Source organism: Emydura macquarii, unplaced genomic scaffold (assembly GCF_026122565.2).
Source record: "Emydura macquarii macquarii isolate MOO-44397 ecotype Brisbane River unplaced genomic scaffold, CSIRO-AGI_Emac_v2 contig_2205, whole genome shotgun sequence".
NCBI lineage: Eukaryota > Metazoa > Chordata > Testudines > Chelidae > Emydura > Emydura macquarii.
Window position 1 is genome coordinate 33,419,481 of NW_027132342.1, and position 17,542 is coordinate 33,437,022.

At 45.0% G+C, this 17,542-nt stretch overlaps 1 protein-coding gene across 4 annotated transcripts in view; it reads right to left on the minus strand.

Moving 5' to 3' along the window:
* Positions 1-17,542, minus strand: part of TMTC2 (transmembrane O-mannosyltransferase targeting cadherins 2) — a 330,806-nt gene that overhangs the window by 241,704 nt on the left and 71,560 nt on the right. Inside the window, exon 1 of one of the 4 annotated variants that reach the window (XM_067559870.1) lies at positions 13,483-13,668. The exons of 2 other annotated variants lie outside the window; for them this stretch is intronic. In XM_067559870.1, the coding sequence (XP_067415971.1) occupies positions 13,483-13,529 (47 nt within the window). In that variant the 5' untranslated portion in view covers positions 13,530-13,668. Of the gene's footprint in view, positions 1-807; positions 844-13,482; positions 13,669-17,542 lie in introns of those variants that run through there. One more of the 4 variants, XM_067559872.1, reaches the window with a different exon arrangement.

Below are 17,542 nucleotides of genomic sequence, written 5' to 3' on the forward strand. Positions count from 1 at the left end.
AGACGCCAGAAAGTTAAGGCAAATCAAATAAAGGCGTGAGGGTAATGTGCATAAGTTAAAGAATATTAAACCAGGTGTGGCTGCTTTCATTCAGAAGTAAAGTGATCTTAGCTCACTATAACTTAATCATGGAGGCCACTGTACTTCTGAATGAAAACATCCACATGGGGGTTAACGTGCCTTAACTGATGAGCATTGACTTCACACTTTTAGCTGGTTTGCCTTAACTTCCTGAGAGTCCCCATGCAGAGATGCACTTAAAGGTGTTCATCTAGGAAGATTTCACTGTTAGTATACTAATAGTGCAGTGAAGCTTTCGTGTAAATATTCAGCTCAGTCATATTCAGGCTTTAATCTCTTTAGTTTACACCAGGATATTGTTATTCAGAACAAAACAAGGACATATTAATTTGATTAAATGTATTCCTTAAATGTTAACACGGTGTATTTGTTAATGAAATTAAAATAATATGAAAGATGTAGAACTCATACTCAGGCCGGCTCCCCTTTCTGCCCTCTATACATAAAAAAAAGATTGAATGTCACCAACAGCTAGACTTTGGATCACATTCTTCACTCCTGACAGGTACACATTTTAATATCATGTAAAGAATTTGCGTAAGGCCCAAGAAGAAACATTTGAATGGTAGCTGCAAAAATATGTATTTTTACTGGTAATTTATATGACCCATCATACTACTTTCTATTAGTGAAAAAGGGGATTTATTCAGATGGAATGCCTGTCTAGTTTCTCCTTCTTCAATACCCATTACGAAGTATTTGTTTTCCAAAAAGGTAGACACTTACTGCATTTCTTCATCTTTTCCTGTATGCTCACACTGGAAAGCTAAGCAGAGTTGAGAAGGAAAAGAAAGTTTCATTCAATGTAATATTACCCATGGTATGCAAGCAGCACCTTTAGTTTAAATGTTCAAGGCAAAAGCAGATGTTATAACAAGAGGAGATTACACATTGTGTATGGTTTGCTCAGTTCATTATCAACTTTGAAATTAACAGCCCTGGTTGGGTTCAAGAGAAGATATCTAGGATTTGAAAATAATTTGAGAAATAAAGCTGTGTATTAAAACGAAAAGAACTTGTCTTTAAAATGATCAATATAAAAAAGCTGCATGGGATAGTTATAGTGATATTGAACATGTCAACATGATCGACACTCAAAACATTCTGAACACCATGTCCATCCTGGGAATCAGAATGCATTTAAAAACCTGTGGACCCATTGTGTTTTAATCTGCCAGTTCATAGCCCCTTAAAGCCTCCCTGTCCTCTTCACACCAAGGCTGTATAGTAAATTCACATCAGAGACTGGCAGTTTGAATTGAAAAGAGTTTGAGTTTAAAAAACCCCCACCAAACTAATGGCTATTTTACGCTAGACTAAAGTTTCATTACAGAGCATTGTGTCTCTCTCATCTAATAGTAATTAAGGTAATATGGCATCTAAAGAAAAGATTACAGACTTGAATGCATTGTACATGTTTAACAAGCTTTCATCAGATAAAGTAGTTGCCTCAAAGATCTTCACTGATTCATATACTTGACAAAAGATTTGTTTAAAACTTGCCTGGTCTATATGCTGCAACAAGTGGCTAACATGAATTGCTTCATTTGCAGCAGAGTAACCAGTAAAGGCGTGAGGGTAATGTGCATAAGTTAACCAGAGTAACCAGAACGTTGTGCTTTATTTATTTATTTATTTACCTTAATCAAAGAAAAAAATGCAGATTCTTTTTTATTCGGAAACGCTAAACCAGCACTTAAATATGGAGCCTGATTTTCTAAAGCTCTGAGCGTCTAGCAGCTCTCAAAGAAGCCAAAGACAGCGGCTGTGTTCACATCAGTTTTGAAAAAAATCAAGTCCCTTGTTTAGGACTGGGGTTATCAGATGGACTGGAATGTAAGGCACCCAGTTCCCACTGACTTTTCATGGGAGCTGGGTGCCTAATTCCCATAAACCCCTTTGAAAAATCCAGCCTGCTTAAATGGTTTTAGGAATGTAATTTTAGGGACCTAATTATATTAATCCTATTCATTACAGTAGTGCCTAAGGGCAAACCAAGAATGTGATAAGCACCATACAGAGCAGAAGATGGTCCCAGCCCCAAAGAGCTTACAATCTAAATGACAAGACAGACACATTGAGGGGACAGGGGTAGAACACAAAGTGAACAATGTGATGGCAACAAACAGCATGTTAGTTTCCTGGGTCTGGGGGTTATTTTGAGGGTGGATTTACTTAGGAAGGGTATAAACTAATGGGAAAGAAAACGAAAGGTCAGGGTGTAAGGAGGCAAGGTTGGGGAGAAGAGGGTAAAGAGGGGTAGGTGTGGAGTGAAGACGAGATGAAAAAACAGAGGGGAGAAGGAAAAGTGTTAGAGTAAATAGCCAATCAGAACAAGGCAGAAAAAGTCCATGCAAAACTGTAGAAAATGTCCCAAGGACACTGCATTGGCTGCTTCTGCCCCTGCTGGCTAGAGTCTTTGGTTGATGCCTCTACAGTTTTCTCCAAAAGCCACATAGCTAGAGGCAGGGGAGGCACCACCTGGGTCCTGTATATTTTGGCATCCATGTGTTGCAATTGTAGGCAGCATTACCCCAATTTCTGTAACAATGGCTTGATCTGGTAAAGTGCCAAGAACCTTGTAACTCCCACTAACATCAGTGTAAGAGAGCTCTGTGGCATTAAATCAAAAGTGACCAAAATAGCACATCTGAATAATTACAGGATTCCTATCTTTTCCAAAGATTGCAGTATATGGATTTATTCAATACTTTTTCCTTCTTCGTTCCCAAACTAGACAGTTTAATCGTGACCTGGCAGATCATGACTGGCTGGAATTTAATGCTATTCCCAGAACTGAGCAATCAGGACTTAAAAGTTAGATGGATACATTACTGCTAAGCAGATTCTGAGGTTCAGGCTTCAATCTGTGTGGAGCTGGCAGTGGTTTGTCCCCGTCCCCCCACCTCTCCCCTCCCATTGTTCAACAGTCCACAGAGGATTCTGACAGATGCTAAAAATCATACTATAGTGAAACCAAACCTGTAAAAGAGCAAAAACAGAATGTGATTGAATCAAGTTGCAGACCAGAGTGAAGACAGCCTTGGTAAGAATATCTAAAGGGAGAAAGTTAGTTTAAATTTATTCTTTAAAAAAAGAACTTTTGATGATCTTTTGAAGTAAGACTCACAAAACAGGATCTCAAACTTCTGAATAAGGTATCTAAATCAGTCCAAAACCATCCCTCCAGGCAATTTGCTGATCTATCAGTCTTATTCCACATCGTGGCAGATGGGTAGTCACACTGCTTAATGCACTACTCCAGGGCACTCTGGGTATATCTACATTGCAATTAAACACCTGTGTGGCTAGCCCGTGTCAGCTGACTCGGGCAAGTGGGGCTTGGAATGTAGGGCTGTAAAATTGCAGTGTAGATGTTCAGGCTCCAGCTAGAGTCCTGGCTCTGAGTCCCCTTGAGAGGGGAGGGTCCCAAAGCCTAGGGTCCAGCCTGAGAGTCTACACTGCAATTTTACAACCCCATGCAGCCTGAGCCCCGTGATCCTGAGTCAGCTGACATGGGCCAATAACAGGTGTTTCACTGCAGTGTAGACATACACTCTGATGCTACAATGAAGAGCGTAATATAAAAACCTACAGCAACACACAATATTTTGTCAATGCTCACTTACTGCAGGGATAGCCTGTCTCCCAGAGACAGTCACACTTTAATAGGTAAAAATACTCTGTTACAGAGTTATTCCTTTAACAAATTCTGAGAGTGATGGATGAGGGGGAAGGGGATTGCTAGATGGCATTCATAAACTTGTTTTGAATGTTTGCTTTGCCGTGTCACTTTTTTTAAAGCTACCACTAGAATATATTCAGTACAACACATTTCCAGTGAGGTACATGGGGGTCTGACCATATAACTCATAAGTGGAAGTCTGGTAGCTGAATTTAGAAGCACCACTTTAATAATCTATGCAATTCTTTTCTCTCTCTCATGCCCAACAGAGTGTGAATCTGGTTACTGTATTACTAAAATAATAAACCAACAGCACAGGACACACGAAGGCATAGTGCAGGCAGGTGCTATGTAATTGTCAAAGCTTTGCCAATACGCCTCACTCCTGATCTACAATTTCCTTGCTATTCCAGTCTTAAACCTCTATGGAGAAAAGGCTGCCAAAACTGTGATAATGTGGGATGTTTCTCTGATGTGGACAAATGTCCACTAGGGAATTGAATGAATCCCATAAACTCAGTTTCACTTGTGATCCAAGCCAGAATACACATCTTTAAAATAAAATTAAAAAAATGAAATAAAAAGGGAGCTGTTCTCAATGTTAAAAACTTGATAGAGAGCAAGAACATTCTTTGTTTTAATCTTCAAGCATTGCTCCATAATGAAATAAGGCAGAAATGTGAGTGGAGGAGCAGGGAGGGATTTATTTTCCTTTTTAAATAATGCTAATAAAGTATTAGCCTGTAGAACTGTATGAGAAGCTAAACTGTGCTCCTTTTCATCTTTAAAAGGATTTCTACATTTAAAGAAAAAAGAGAGGTAATTATAAAATAATCAAATATCAGAGATAGCCCAAATGATGATCTTTTAGGAGTAACACTTCTTGAGATAAAAGATTCATTCCTCAGAGGATCATCAGAAAAGGAGGAGCTATTGGTGTATGTATTAAGTTTCCTAGCTGTGATTCAGAGAAGACTGGCATTTTAAAGCAAATTTTGCACCTTATTAGTTTTTTTCTCCCTTACATACTCCATACTCTTACATACTTACATACTCTTATAAATCCTGATCCAACAAAGCGCTTGCACATGTGCTTAACTTTAAGCTCCTGAGTAGCCCCATTAACCGTTAAATGTGGGCTTAAGTGCTTTGGTTACTCTCAGCCTCGGTTTGGGTTTGGAGAGTGTAATCTTACTAGGACTACGTGAAACCCAGCTGTTTTACTTGGTGTACATTTATTCTAAATTTTGCTTTGAGTTTCAGATGCCAAACTGTGGTTCAGATGGCTGCTTTGCTTCTTCATGATCAATAAAATGATTCCCCCCCACTACCACACTGTTGCTTGTCTTCCTCCGGGAAAAGATTCTCATCCACTCCAGCTTGAACCCTCACAGTTCAGCATGATAAAGGATGTAAAAGAGACTTCCTGCTTATTAAACACTCCTACTGCTCAATAAACCCTCAAGATGGTGACAATAATGCCATGTGTGGCAGCCTGAATGGCAACGCCTCACAGCTCCAAAATGGGCTGAGATCGTCACCAAACACATTAAAATAAACAAATACACCAAATCAATAGACATGAGGCCTTGTTTTACACAAGCTCCAAAGGCCACCCTTGATTGTAGGAATGGCCATACTGAGTCAGACCAATGGTCCATCTAGCCCAGTATCCTGACTTCCAAAAGTGGCTGCTGTCAGATGCTTCAGAGGGAAGGAACATAATAGGGCAACTATTGAGTGATCCATCCCGTTGTCCAGTCCCGGGTTCTGGCAGTCAGAGGCTTAGGGACATTCAGAGCATGGGGTTGTGTCCCTAAAAACATCTTGGCTAATCCTCATTAATGGACCTAACTTATTTAATTCTTTTCTGAACCCAGTTACAGTTTATAAAGTACAGAAGGAGCTGAAGAGAAACAGTCAAACAAATGAGTTCTATTCAATTACATCACATGAAGGCAAACAACTAAACATTGACACATTTTGCTAGAAGTCCAAATACTAAAACGGGTGAACTTGAGTGCCTAGTATTAAATGAGGATATAATAATATAACAAGCATCACAGAAACTAAGTGGAATGACGATAGTTAATGAAACACAGTAATACAAGAAAATATATAGGAACACCACAGTAGGTCATGCTAGTCGGGGAGTGGCACTGTAAGTGAACGAAAGTTTAGAGTCAAATATAGTAACAATTTTAAATGAATCAAACTGTACCATGGAATCTCTATGGATAAAAATTCCGTGCTTGAATAAGAAAGAGCATAGCCGTAGGACTATGCTACCGGTCACCTATTAGGATGGTGATGGTGATTGTGAAATGCTCAGGGAGATTACAGAGGCTACAAATATAGAAAAAAACTTTCCTCCTCCGAACCGTGCGGTTTGGGAAAAAACATGGGGAGAAAAATATCTTGATTACAATGAAATTGGGAAACCACCTTGAGCAGGAAGGCTGGATGCAGCCTCAGCTGAACCGCGTCCTTATAGAATACTGTATAAGAGAGCTCTGAGGTCAAGGCCCTAATTTCAGAGACCCTCCTAGCTGAGGTAATGGCCACCAGGAAGGCAACCTTCCATGAAAGCATGAGTAGCAATCATGAAGCCATGGGTTCAAAGGGAGGCCCCGTGAGTCTCGAGAGGACCAGGCTGAGATCCCAGGGAGGCACCGGGTCATGGACCTGCAGATAAAGCCTCTCCACTCCATTGAGGAACCTGACCGACATGGGGTGGGAGAACAGCGATCTCCCTTCTAGCAGCTAACGGAAAGCCGAAATGGCTGCCAGGTGAACCTTCAGTGAGGCCAGCACCAATCCCTGGAGCTTTAGCTGGAGCAGGTACTCCAGGATCGCCTGTACAGGCAAGAGGCTGGATGGAATGCCCCAGGACTCCACCCAAGAGGTAAACCGTTCCACTTAGCCCGATACACAACCTGTGTAGAAGGCTTCCTGCTGCCAAGCAGGACTTGTTGGACCTGCACCGAGCAGGCTCTCTCTTCCTCCGTCAGCCATAGAGCCTCCAGGCCGTGAGGTGCAGGGAGTCACCAGGGGAGGTGCAACAGGTGACCATGGTCTTGGGATAGAAGGTCGTGATGCCTCAGGAGCTTCAGGAGTGGGGCGATCAAAAGGTCCAGCAGCATGCTGATCCAGTGCTATCTTGGCCGGGCTGGAGTGGTGAGTATAACATCTGCCCTGTCCTTTATTTTCACCAGGACCTCGGACAGGAGCGGAATGGGCGGAAACGCGTACATGAAGGTCCCTGTCCAGTCCATGAGGAATGTGTCAGAAATCGACCTAGTCTCGTGACCCCGGGGCGAGCAGAACCTCGGACACTTCATGTTTCAGGCCAACATGAGTAGGTCCAGTTGGGGAATGCACTGCTTCTGGAAGATCATAGCCACCACCTCTGGGTGCAATGACTAGTCGTGGCAAAGTAGAAATGACCTGCTGAGGCGATCCACCTCGTCGTTCCTCACTCCCGGGAGGTGAGAGGCAGTCAAGTGGAAATCATGCCTCATGGCAAAGTCCCACAGATGGATAGCTTCCTCACAGAGAACCAAGGAGCGTGCTCCCCCCGCCTGTTTATGTAAAACATGGCTGCAGTGCTGTCCGTCAGCACCCGCACTGCTCTCCCTGTCAAGAATCGGAGGAATACCTTGCACGCTAGGCGAATGGCCCTCAGTTCCTTCACGTTGATGTGCAGGTGCCTCTCCACCCCCCAACCAGAGCCCCTGAGTGCCTAGGTTGGCGCTGATGTGGGTTCCCCATCCTACATCCCAAGTGTTGGAAATTAGAGTGACCAACGGGACCAGTTCCTTGAACGGAACGCTCTTCATCACTGCCTTGGGAGTCCGCCACCAGTTTAGGGAGGCTAAGACCGGCGGGGGAACTGTGACCACCCGGTTCAATGGGTGTCTGCTAGGCACATGTGCCGAGGCCAACCATGCCTGAAGCAGTCTGAGCCTCAGGCGAGCTAGTCTCACTACGTATGTGCAGGCTACCATTTGGCTTAACAGCTGTAAGCAGTGCCTGGCTGTTGTCATAGGGCATCGGTGCAGCTGGGAGATGATAGAGACCATTGCCTCGAACCGTGGTTGAGGCAGGAAGGCTCTGGCCTGGGAAGCGTTCAGGGTGGCCCCAATGAATTCTGTGTATTGCACTGGGGTTAGTGTGGACTTCTGCTCATTTATGAGGAGTCTCACCCTGCTGCACGTGGAACAAGTGTGGGTCATGCTCTCCTGCACTTGGGATCTGGACAGCCAATCGTCCAGGTAATGAAAAATTTGCACACCCTTTCATTTCAGGTGGGCAGCCACTACTGCCATACACTTGATGAACACCCTTGGAGCCAAGGATAGGCCAAAGAGTAGGGCCGTAAACTGGTAGTGGGAGCCAGCCACCGTGAAACAGAGAAAACGCCTGTGACTGGGGAAGATAGACACATGAAAGTATGCGTCCTTGAGGTCAAGGGCGGCATACCAGTCTCCTGGATCCAGGGAAAGGATTATGGAGGCTAGGGAGACCATGAGGAACCTGAGTCATTTGACATTTGTTTAGACGACACAGGTCTAAGATGGGTCTCAGACCCTCCTTCACCTTGGGGATGAGGAAGTACGTCGAATAAAACCCCTTCCCCCTTCTGCTTTGGGGCCCCATTTCCACTGCTCCTATGTTGAAGAGGGTGTCCACCTCCTGCAAGAGGAATTGCTCGTGAGAGGGGTCCCTGAAGAGGGACAGAGGGGGAGGGTTGTTGGGGGGGGGGGGGGATAGAAGTAAACTGTAGGACATAGCCCCCTAAGACTATCCCAAGGACCCAATGGTCTGAAGTGATCTTTGTCCATTCAGGACAGAAGGGCCTTAACCTATTCAGGAAGGGACAGCGTGGATCCAGGAGAGCAGTCGGAGCGCCACCCTCGGGCGCAACATCAAAATTGTCTCTTCTAGTTGCCCGACCTCCTGTGGGCCCTTGCTGGGGAGCTGAAGACAAGCTGAGAGGCTGATTTCCCCTTCTAAGATGCTTGAGCACCTTCTTATGCAGATGCAGAGGCTATGGCCCTGCCCACCGAGTCAGCAGCGTCACAGAACATCTGGAGCACTGCCCTAGCCACTGTGGTTCCTTCCTCCATGATGGTGGTAAAGTCTGCAGACTGGTTCTGAGGCAGGTCCTCAGAGAACCGACTGAAGGAGTCCCACAGGTTGAAATTGCATCCACCCAGGAGGGCCTGATGGTTGGCAATCCTGAACTGCAGGCTTGCCGTGGAATAAACCTCTCTCCCAAACAAGTCCAGCTTCTTATTGTCTTTGTTTTTGGGAGTGGACCCTGGCTGACCTTGCCTGTCCTGCTGGTTAGCCCCATCTATCACCAGGGTTCCCGGGGCGGGGTGAGTGAACAAATACTCAAACCCTTCAGCCGGGACATAATATTTTTTCTCGGCCACCCTTGATGTAGAGGCAACTGAGGAAGGGGTTTGCCACAGGGCCTTTACAATCTTAAGGACCCTTTCGTGGACTGGGAGAGCCACTCTCACTGGGACAGCCGCTGCCAGCATATTAAAGAAGCTATCTTCAGCCTCTTCTAACTCCTTCACCTCCAGCCCCAAGTTGGAGGCCACCCGCTTGAGCAACTCCTGGTGCACCCTGAAATCCTCCAGTGGCGCCGAGTGGTCCCGGGAGACTGCCTCATCCGGTGAGGAGGAAGAGGACTGCCGAGGTGTGTCCTGCAGGTGCGCCCCCCTCATGACGAAGGGTTGCACCCGTTGACAGTCCCTCCATGGAGTCCAACTCCTCGTCCGAGGAGTGGTGCCTATAGGCCTTCTCCTCATGGACTGCACCCCCAATGACATAAGGGATTGGGGCCCCGGCCCCATCTGGATACCCCAAGGGGCCCAATAAGGCCATTGTTGCAGCCATTGACCCTGGGGCCAAACCAGGGCTGACTACACCACCTGCTGTGACACTTTGTGGGGGCGTAGGCTCTCCCGACGACCGTCTCACCCCCCCACCTCCCGGGAGACCCTGAGCCACTGGACCAGCGGTGCCATGTCCATCCTCGGTCCCGGGCACCCTTCCATGCAGGGGACCGCCCTCTCGATGCCTCCAACCTGGAGGAGGATAAGGACAGCCTCCGTCGCCATGAGCGGTACCAACGAACGGAGGTGCTCTCTGAAGAGCTAGAAGTACTGGAGCGTCGTCTCGGTACCGATGGTTTCTGGTGCCACTTGCCTTGCGGCTCTCTAGACACCTTTGGTGACCGAGGTCGACGCCGCTCCTAACTCCTCAGTGTTGAGCCGGACTTCAGTGACCGGGCTCCGCATCGTGGATTGCGCACTGCCAGGTCCTCCAACGGCGATCGGGTTCTGCGCCGCCTCGGTGCGGGCGAACTCCTTGGTGCCGGGGATCTGGAATGAGAGCTGTCCGAGCGCTGCCTGGCAGACCTCAACCGGTGCCGCTTCCTTGCATGCGGTGCCTCCAGTGCCGGGGATCAACGTCGGCACCGAGAGGGAGACTCCACGTCCCATGCTGGTGCAGGTCAGCTCGATGACGCCGACTTGGAGCGACTGCTGGGGGAGCGGCTCTGCTCTACCCCCAGAGACCGTCCAGTGGGAAATCTTCCTCCCTGTACCAGGGATCTCCACTGCCCTTCAAGGGGACCCAACACGAGTTTCCCCCATGACACTAGCCCCTTCTCCCTCAGCGGAGGGGGGGACGGAGGTGCCATAGGCAAAGCCAACAAGGCTCTTGCCGCCTGAAAAACCTCCGGTGTCGATGGCGTCGGTAGGGGCACTCTCCCACTCCCAGGCACCAGAGAAGACTCAACGGGCCGGGACTGGTGCATCTCCATACTTGACCCTGCCCGTACCGATGGCGCAGGGGAGTGTCCATGCTCCGCATGCTGCTTCTTCCTCTTTGATGCCAGTAATGTTGCACGGTGCCGAGTCGAGGCCAGTGCCAGCGGTGCGCTCTGTATCGAGGTCACACTCGGTGCAGAGGTGGAGCGGGCCAGCTTGGATGCCGGGTGGAGCGCTGCCTCCATCAGCAGGGCTTTCAAATGGATTTCCCGGACCTTCTGAGTTCTCAGTTTAAAAGCCCTGCAGATCTTACACTTTTCTTTTCTGTGTGCTTCCCCCAAGTACTTAAGGCAGAAGTCGTGGGGGTCGCTGAGCAGGAAGGCCTTCCCGCAGGAGGCACATGGCTTGAATCCTGGTGACCTGGGCATAGTCCAGCTGCTCAAAGTCCCCGCAGGGATCTGCCTTATCTCTAACTACTCTAAACAAAATTTAACCACTACCTAACTAAAATTAACTTAGAATAACAAACAAGTTCAAACAAGAGGAATAGTACTTGCTGAGAGCAAGGCTAGTTCCAGCAACCGTCACGGGCAGAAAGAAGGAACTATGGGGGCTTAGGGTCGGAGGAGCTTCATATGCTGCGGCATGAGCGTGGGGCTCCAGGGGGTGCCAGAGCTGGCCCTACGGGATCTGTAAGGGGAAAAAAATTCCAGGAACCATGCACGGAAGCATGCACTCACCTATAGTGGAACGGACATGAACAAGCACTCGAAGAAGAAGGAAGTGTTATTTACCCATTCACATAACACAAGCACCAGAAGTCACTTGTTAAACCTATTAATTTAATCACAAACACAAGGAAGTAATTCTTCACACAATGCACAGTCAACCTGTGATTCTTGTTGCCAGGGGATGTAGTGAAGACCAAAACAACTGAACAGGGAAGAACCGTGAGACACTTTCAACCCTACAGATTAGTTTATGTTCTCAATAATATCTTTACAAGAAACAGGACAGAAACTTTTGAAAAATGAGCAATGAAATTAGCTCTCTTGTATTTCTAGGTCCCAGAAGGATATAGGTAGAGTGGATACAAACATGTGGACCTGCATCCGATCCACATCTACTGGAATAAACTTTTACCCGACCCGTAATCCACCCTCCCTCTTTTAGATTTAACCGCATCCGCATCCACACCCACACATTTAGCTGTTTTGGAGCCAGAAGCCTACCATCAGCTGTTGAGCCCCTGCCACCCCAAACAGCTGATGGTAGGCGGTTGACCACAGCCAGCTGCCTAACAGCTGTTCAGCCCCGCCCTCCCACCTAAGAGCTATTGAGCCCTGCCTGCAGCCTAACAGCTGATTAGCTGTTCACTGCACTCCTGGCTGACAGCTGCTCCAGCCCTGCCCCAGAAGTCACAGAGGTCCTGACCTCCATGACCATCCGACTCACGATCCACAAGAAATGGTCCGCAGTTGTAAAGCGGATATTCGCGGATCTGCAGGGCTCTAGGTATAGGGAGCCATGGCTGAAGGTTTTGCAGGCCAAAAGGACACACTTGGCTAGCTTCTCTTCTACATCTGGCAGCCTCTCTAGCTTACCCACTGTTACAAGGCCCCTGTGCATCTTCAGCATATTAAAGAATTTTAAACTAAGAATTTTTAAATGTTTACAAATCTAAGGGATCCTTGCTCAATTGGCCCAAAACCCACCTTCCTCTTGGATTAAGAGAGTGGAAAATTCAATAGAAAAGATAGAGAGAGATAGCAACAATAGCCTTCTTTTAGCTAGGCATTGTAGGTGGCACACATTAAGGGTTTTGCTGTTATAAAAATTAATTTTAAAAAAGTTAAAATTGTACTTAATTCCAAGATTAGTGCAATGAATATAAGCATCAAACACACACTTTTGGGATGACAGAATTCCTCTGAAGTGGTGGTGAGTACAGAACAGTAATATTTCTTGGCCCCTGGGATATGAATTTCCATTCAGACAAAAAAACAACACTACCCGTGCATGTTATCATCGAAAAATGCAGCTACAGCATTGCCAACTGCAAGTGTTTAAGTGGAAGTTGTCAGGCGCCCGAAACTGTGACATTTCTAGACATACTACATATGGTCTTTTTTGCCTTCTGGTGGCTTAGCCTTTAGGGGTCACATTTTCCAGCTTTATTCTGCAACTGTAAGAGCTAGAAATTTACTTTTCTTTTTTTAAAAATAGAAAAAGCTCAGATTCCCATATAATTGCATGACTCCATGAGCTAGGGCTTAGGAAAAAACAGCCAACTGTCACAAGAATCCCGATAAAAATTGAGAGAATTGGCAACATTACAACTATAGTATAATGTAGCCTAAAGAACACCAACCATGGAAGTGTAATGTGGATGAGGAATTCTAACATCACTGAGTAATTTAAAAGTAGGTGTGAAAAAGGATGGAAAACAGGGAGACCAAATGGACCATTTCATTAAGCATTAAAGCCCCCAATCCTACAAGCTGTTCTGGGTCAGTCATAGGAGCTTAACTGTGCAGAACAGCTTGCAAGATTGGGGCTTACAATGCTCTAGTTGTTAGGGAAAAGGAATCTAGAATCAGTGCTTGATAATGTTCAGTATAGATTTCTGACCCGCAGACTGCATGTACTCCCCCCCCCCCAAAAAAAAAAAAAAAAAAAAAAAAAAAAAGAGGAAGCAAAATACTTAAAAGCAATAGATTTCAAAACCATCCACGTGTGTGCCAACATTTCTCTCTCTTAGTAAGTTCAGTTTTCCCTAGAGGTCTGAAAAGGAAAAAATATGTATATACAATATTTAGTTAGAATTCAGAGCACTCAAAACAGCAAGAGACAAACAAGCTGTAGAGGAATCTGTATATGTTTGTTGCATTCAGTGCTTTCATTCAAATTGTTTCCCCAACTCACCTTTCCTCTGGCCTGAACCCTGAAGGAACAAGAGTGCCTCTAGACATCAACAACAATACTCCTTAAACTGCATGAATATCTGGACGCCTTCTTGGTCTCTTTCACAGAATCTACATATAGCATTAATGCAAGGTGCCAGGATTCATTCTCTGGGGTAATTGGTTTGAATCAGCCTCTGGTTAAAGTTTAAACAAAGCTGTTGGCCTCTGCTCAGGCACTATAACACAGTGTTCCACACCACAAAAACCACCAAATGTTTCTGCAAAACCTACTAGCATACAAGAGACCTACCACTCTGAATCAAGTGGATGATAAATGTTAAGCCACCAGCATGCAGTTGGAACAGCAGGGTTCTACATTATTGTGAAAAGGAAAGCATTATAAAGAAAGGAAATGTACAATAAATGAAGTTAAAACTGATTTTAGGCATCCAAGACAACAGCATTCCCTAGCTCTCTCCTTAATAGGAAGTATTTATATTGAGGTAACACCCAAAAGACTGGCGCCCAATTGCACCGGGCATTCTAAGAACTCACGCAAAAGGCCATCCCCACCCTGAAGGGATCATGGTGTAATTAGTATCTTCTCGCTGTCACACTGCAAGCATGGCTTGTAACTCATTGCAAATCCCTCCAATAGCAAACTGCTTAAATATCAGGCAGTTCCCCCATGCCTCCCCCAACTAGCTGTTAAGAACAGGACTTTGTATGCACTTCTGCCATTGACCTTGTTAATAATAAGCAGAAACCCCCGCCCCAAAAGAAAATTCATCGGAAATGCAATTTAACTTTTCAAAAAATATTTTACCATGTGTATTTTGCTGGTAATACAACATTACATTTTACGTTAAATTTCAAAGGGCTGAAAGGTTTACTGCTTCCTAGGAAAACTGAAGTTTAAGTCACAATCACAACTGGACTTTTAATGGTGCATTTTATTAACAATCTAATAAATTACTCAGAGTGCTTTTTTAATGCAATTCACATACATGCTCAAACAGAATCTCTTAGAGGTGGGAAAGATACAGAGATCTATTTTTCCAGCTCTGGAAGCTCTACTGGCTGCTCTTGTCCAAGGATTTCCCTAACAGGGACCAACATTGCTCTGTGCTATCTAATATGGCAAGTAAAGTTGCTCTGTGTTTTTAAGAGAAAAATTTTTTGGGGGGGGGGAACTCTGGCACTGAGGCCACGTTGGCTTCCCATGCAGAGGTGCCTTCAGAGGAGATGGAAAGATTTTGATTGCATATGGTGCACTGTTTGTTTTTTTTACCTTCCTTCAGAAAAGCTGTTTGAAAAGGAGAGTTTCTGAACTGACCTGAAGCTACTTGATTTTAATTAAAGTGTGGACAGAGTCCATTGTTAATACTGATGTTTCTTCTCTGGACACCATCCACTACTGACATCAGAATATTTCTTTCAATTTGTAAGGCCTGCCAGAATTACAGGAACCAAAGCAATCTAACTGAATGAGGGAGAAGGTCACCAAGAATGGAGCCACAGTTTCCATTTTTTTACCCTATTAAACTGAGGGTTCAGACTGGAAGGACATGTTTAGGAGGAAGCTAAAAAGAAGGGGGGGAAAAAAGTCTGATGCACAGTTTGGAGGGAGCAGCTTTTCCTAAGGTGCAAGACTAGTTGGCAATGTTTCTTAAGGGTCTAGTCCACGAGGATGCATATCAAAGTTCATGCAAAGTGAATTAAGGGGAAAAGTTACCAGTTTATTCCCCAGAGTATACCCAGAATTCCTCCGGCATCTTGAAAAGTGAGTTATATTTAGATGCACCATCTGAACTCTACCAACAAAATCCCTACCGAGTACCCTCTCCTACGGTTCCTGAGCCTCATCCCTTAACACATCCCAGAAGCCAAGGAGAAAAGACCACCTTTGCAGTTGTCCCCCAAACGCTAACGTTAGGATACTAGCCGCAGCACAGACATGCAAGCATCTTGTGTGCTATCTGGGCTACCTTAATTCTGGACTGGAGAGCCCACACCTCTAGCCAAGCAGTTGTAGCCAATAGGAACTTTTAGCCCATGTGTATACACGTGAAGATCATTAACCCATTAGTTCCATGCCCATCCAATCCCTGAGAAGCTTTGTAGAGGCCAAAAAAGGTAGGATTCAATATCACTGTGATGGTGTTTCTGCCGATTGTCATACCAGGCTGTGGTGGGGTCTACAAACCCCACATGAGTCAGGAAAGGACTAGCGGGCTGCTACAGACACAAACAGCCCCATCCCAGGACACATGAAACAGATGTCCTGCTTCTAGGGAGGAGCTAAACATGGAAAGCCCAGCTCAGGATTTGCCTGTCTGTGAGGGAGAAGAGATCTTCAGTTCTCACTGTGGGGAAAAAAGGCTGGCAGAAGGAGCCAGGAATGAGGGAAGCCGCTTCCTCTCAAGGCTTCCCTGAGAGAAGGGAAGAGTATGTTTCTTAGTGTTGATTTTGGACTTAAGGTATCCCAGATGGGGGGAGACTGTTCTGTGACCTAGCTGGAAGGCTATGTCCTCTCAACTCAGGAGTCAGGCTGCGCAGAGCAGCAGAAGACCAGGAAGGAAACAGAGGCAGAGCCACCACTGCACTTCACCACACCAAAAAAGAATGTGCAGCCACACATGCACTCCTTTTAAATCTGGATATATAGAGTCAGGGGCTAGCTGAAGGTCAGCACTGCATTCCTGTCAAAACACGGAATAGGTAGGCAGAGTTCGACTTTACCTAGGTCAATGTGCTGTAAGAACACCTGATCAGTGTTAAACATTCAATCTTCACATGGCAAGTAGTGGAGAAACGTGAACAGACCTCTCTCAGAAGAGGTCACTAACTAGATTACAAAAATCAAATTTTCAGAAGTATTTTGTTTTTAAGTAAAATCTCTCAACTGTGCTCTTTCAGTGGAGAAAGATTTTAAACAGTTTTTAGTCTGCACATTTGCAATATTATCTGCTCCCACCATACCCTTTTCCATTACAACTCATTATACATTCGTCTTTTAAAAATACTGTATACAAACACCTCATTATAGCATGCAAATTATTTGGTTGCCAACCTCATTAGAGACGGTGAACTGTATTAAATAAGGCTCCTTTCCCCACTTCCTAAATGAAGAGTATTAAAACAATCCATACAAAGAGATGGAGACAGGTATTAAAAACTAGAGAACCAAGCATCTAGAGTCTCTTTTTGCAATACATCAAATTAAGATCACATTCTGCCATAAGAAGACAGTTTATAAGAAGACAGGTTTATTCGCCTGAATGCAGCAGTAAAATAAAACATATATAGCTCAAAATAGCATATAGCTTTTGGTTGCTTTTGTGTGTGTGTACATTCGTTTGTTTTTTTCATTTTCCTCCCATTCTAATCAGCCCAGTTATCATACAATTAGCCTAAGGAAAAAAAACTGTAGTTAAACAAGCCACGAGGGTAAAACAGTAATATATTAAAGCTGCAGTGATCTCCAGGAAGGCACGATCAATGCATACTAAGTTATCTCATGGTTTCAAAATCCTACTCACAAAAATGAACAGGAAAAGCCAACCAAACTAGTTCCAAGACTGAAGAAGTTTGGCTTCTGCGTAAGTGATGCATATATCAGATCTTATTTCGGGTGAGCCATTTTTGCCCATCCTGAATTCAATAAACTTGCATAAGAGGACAAAGTTAAAAATGATGGATAAATCTTAATGGAGATCAATAGTTAATTGCAGTGGTGTTGCAAATTTAACAGAGAATGTATTTACTTTACATATAACTGCTAATCCTAAACTTTGAATCACTAAAATTATATTGTTCCTCCAATGGAATTCATCCAGAAAACCAAACTTACTCCAATGCACTTCAAGGATTAACTTTGCAAAACTCAGAAGTATATTTGGGATTCTTTATTCATAACAGAAACAAAACAGAATTTCCATCTATGGCCTCCTGGCACTGAAAGGCCAACAGCTGTGGAAAGCTAATTTTATTTGAAACCCAGTGGGCAAATGCTCTTGTAGTTTGTGGAAGACACGTTACATCATGTGAACTGCGCACAATCTGTTGCGGACAAAAGA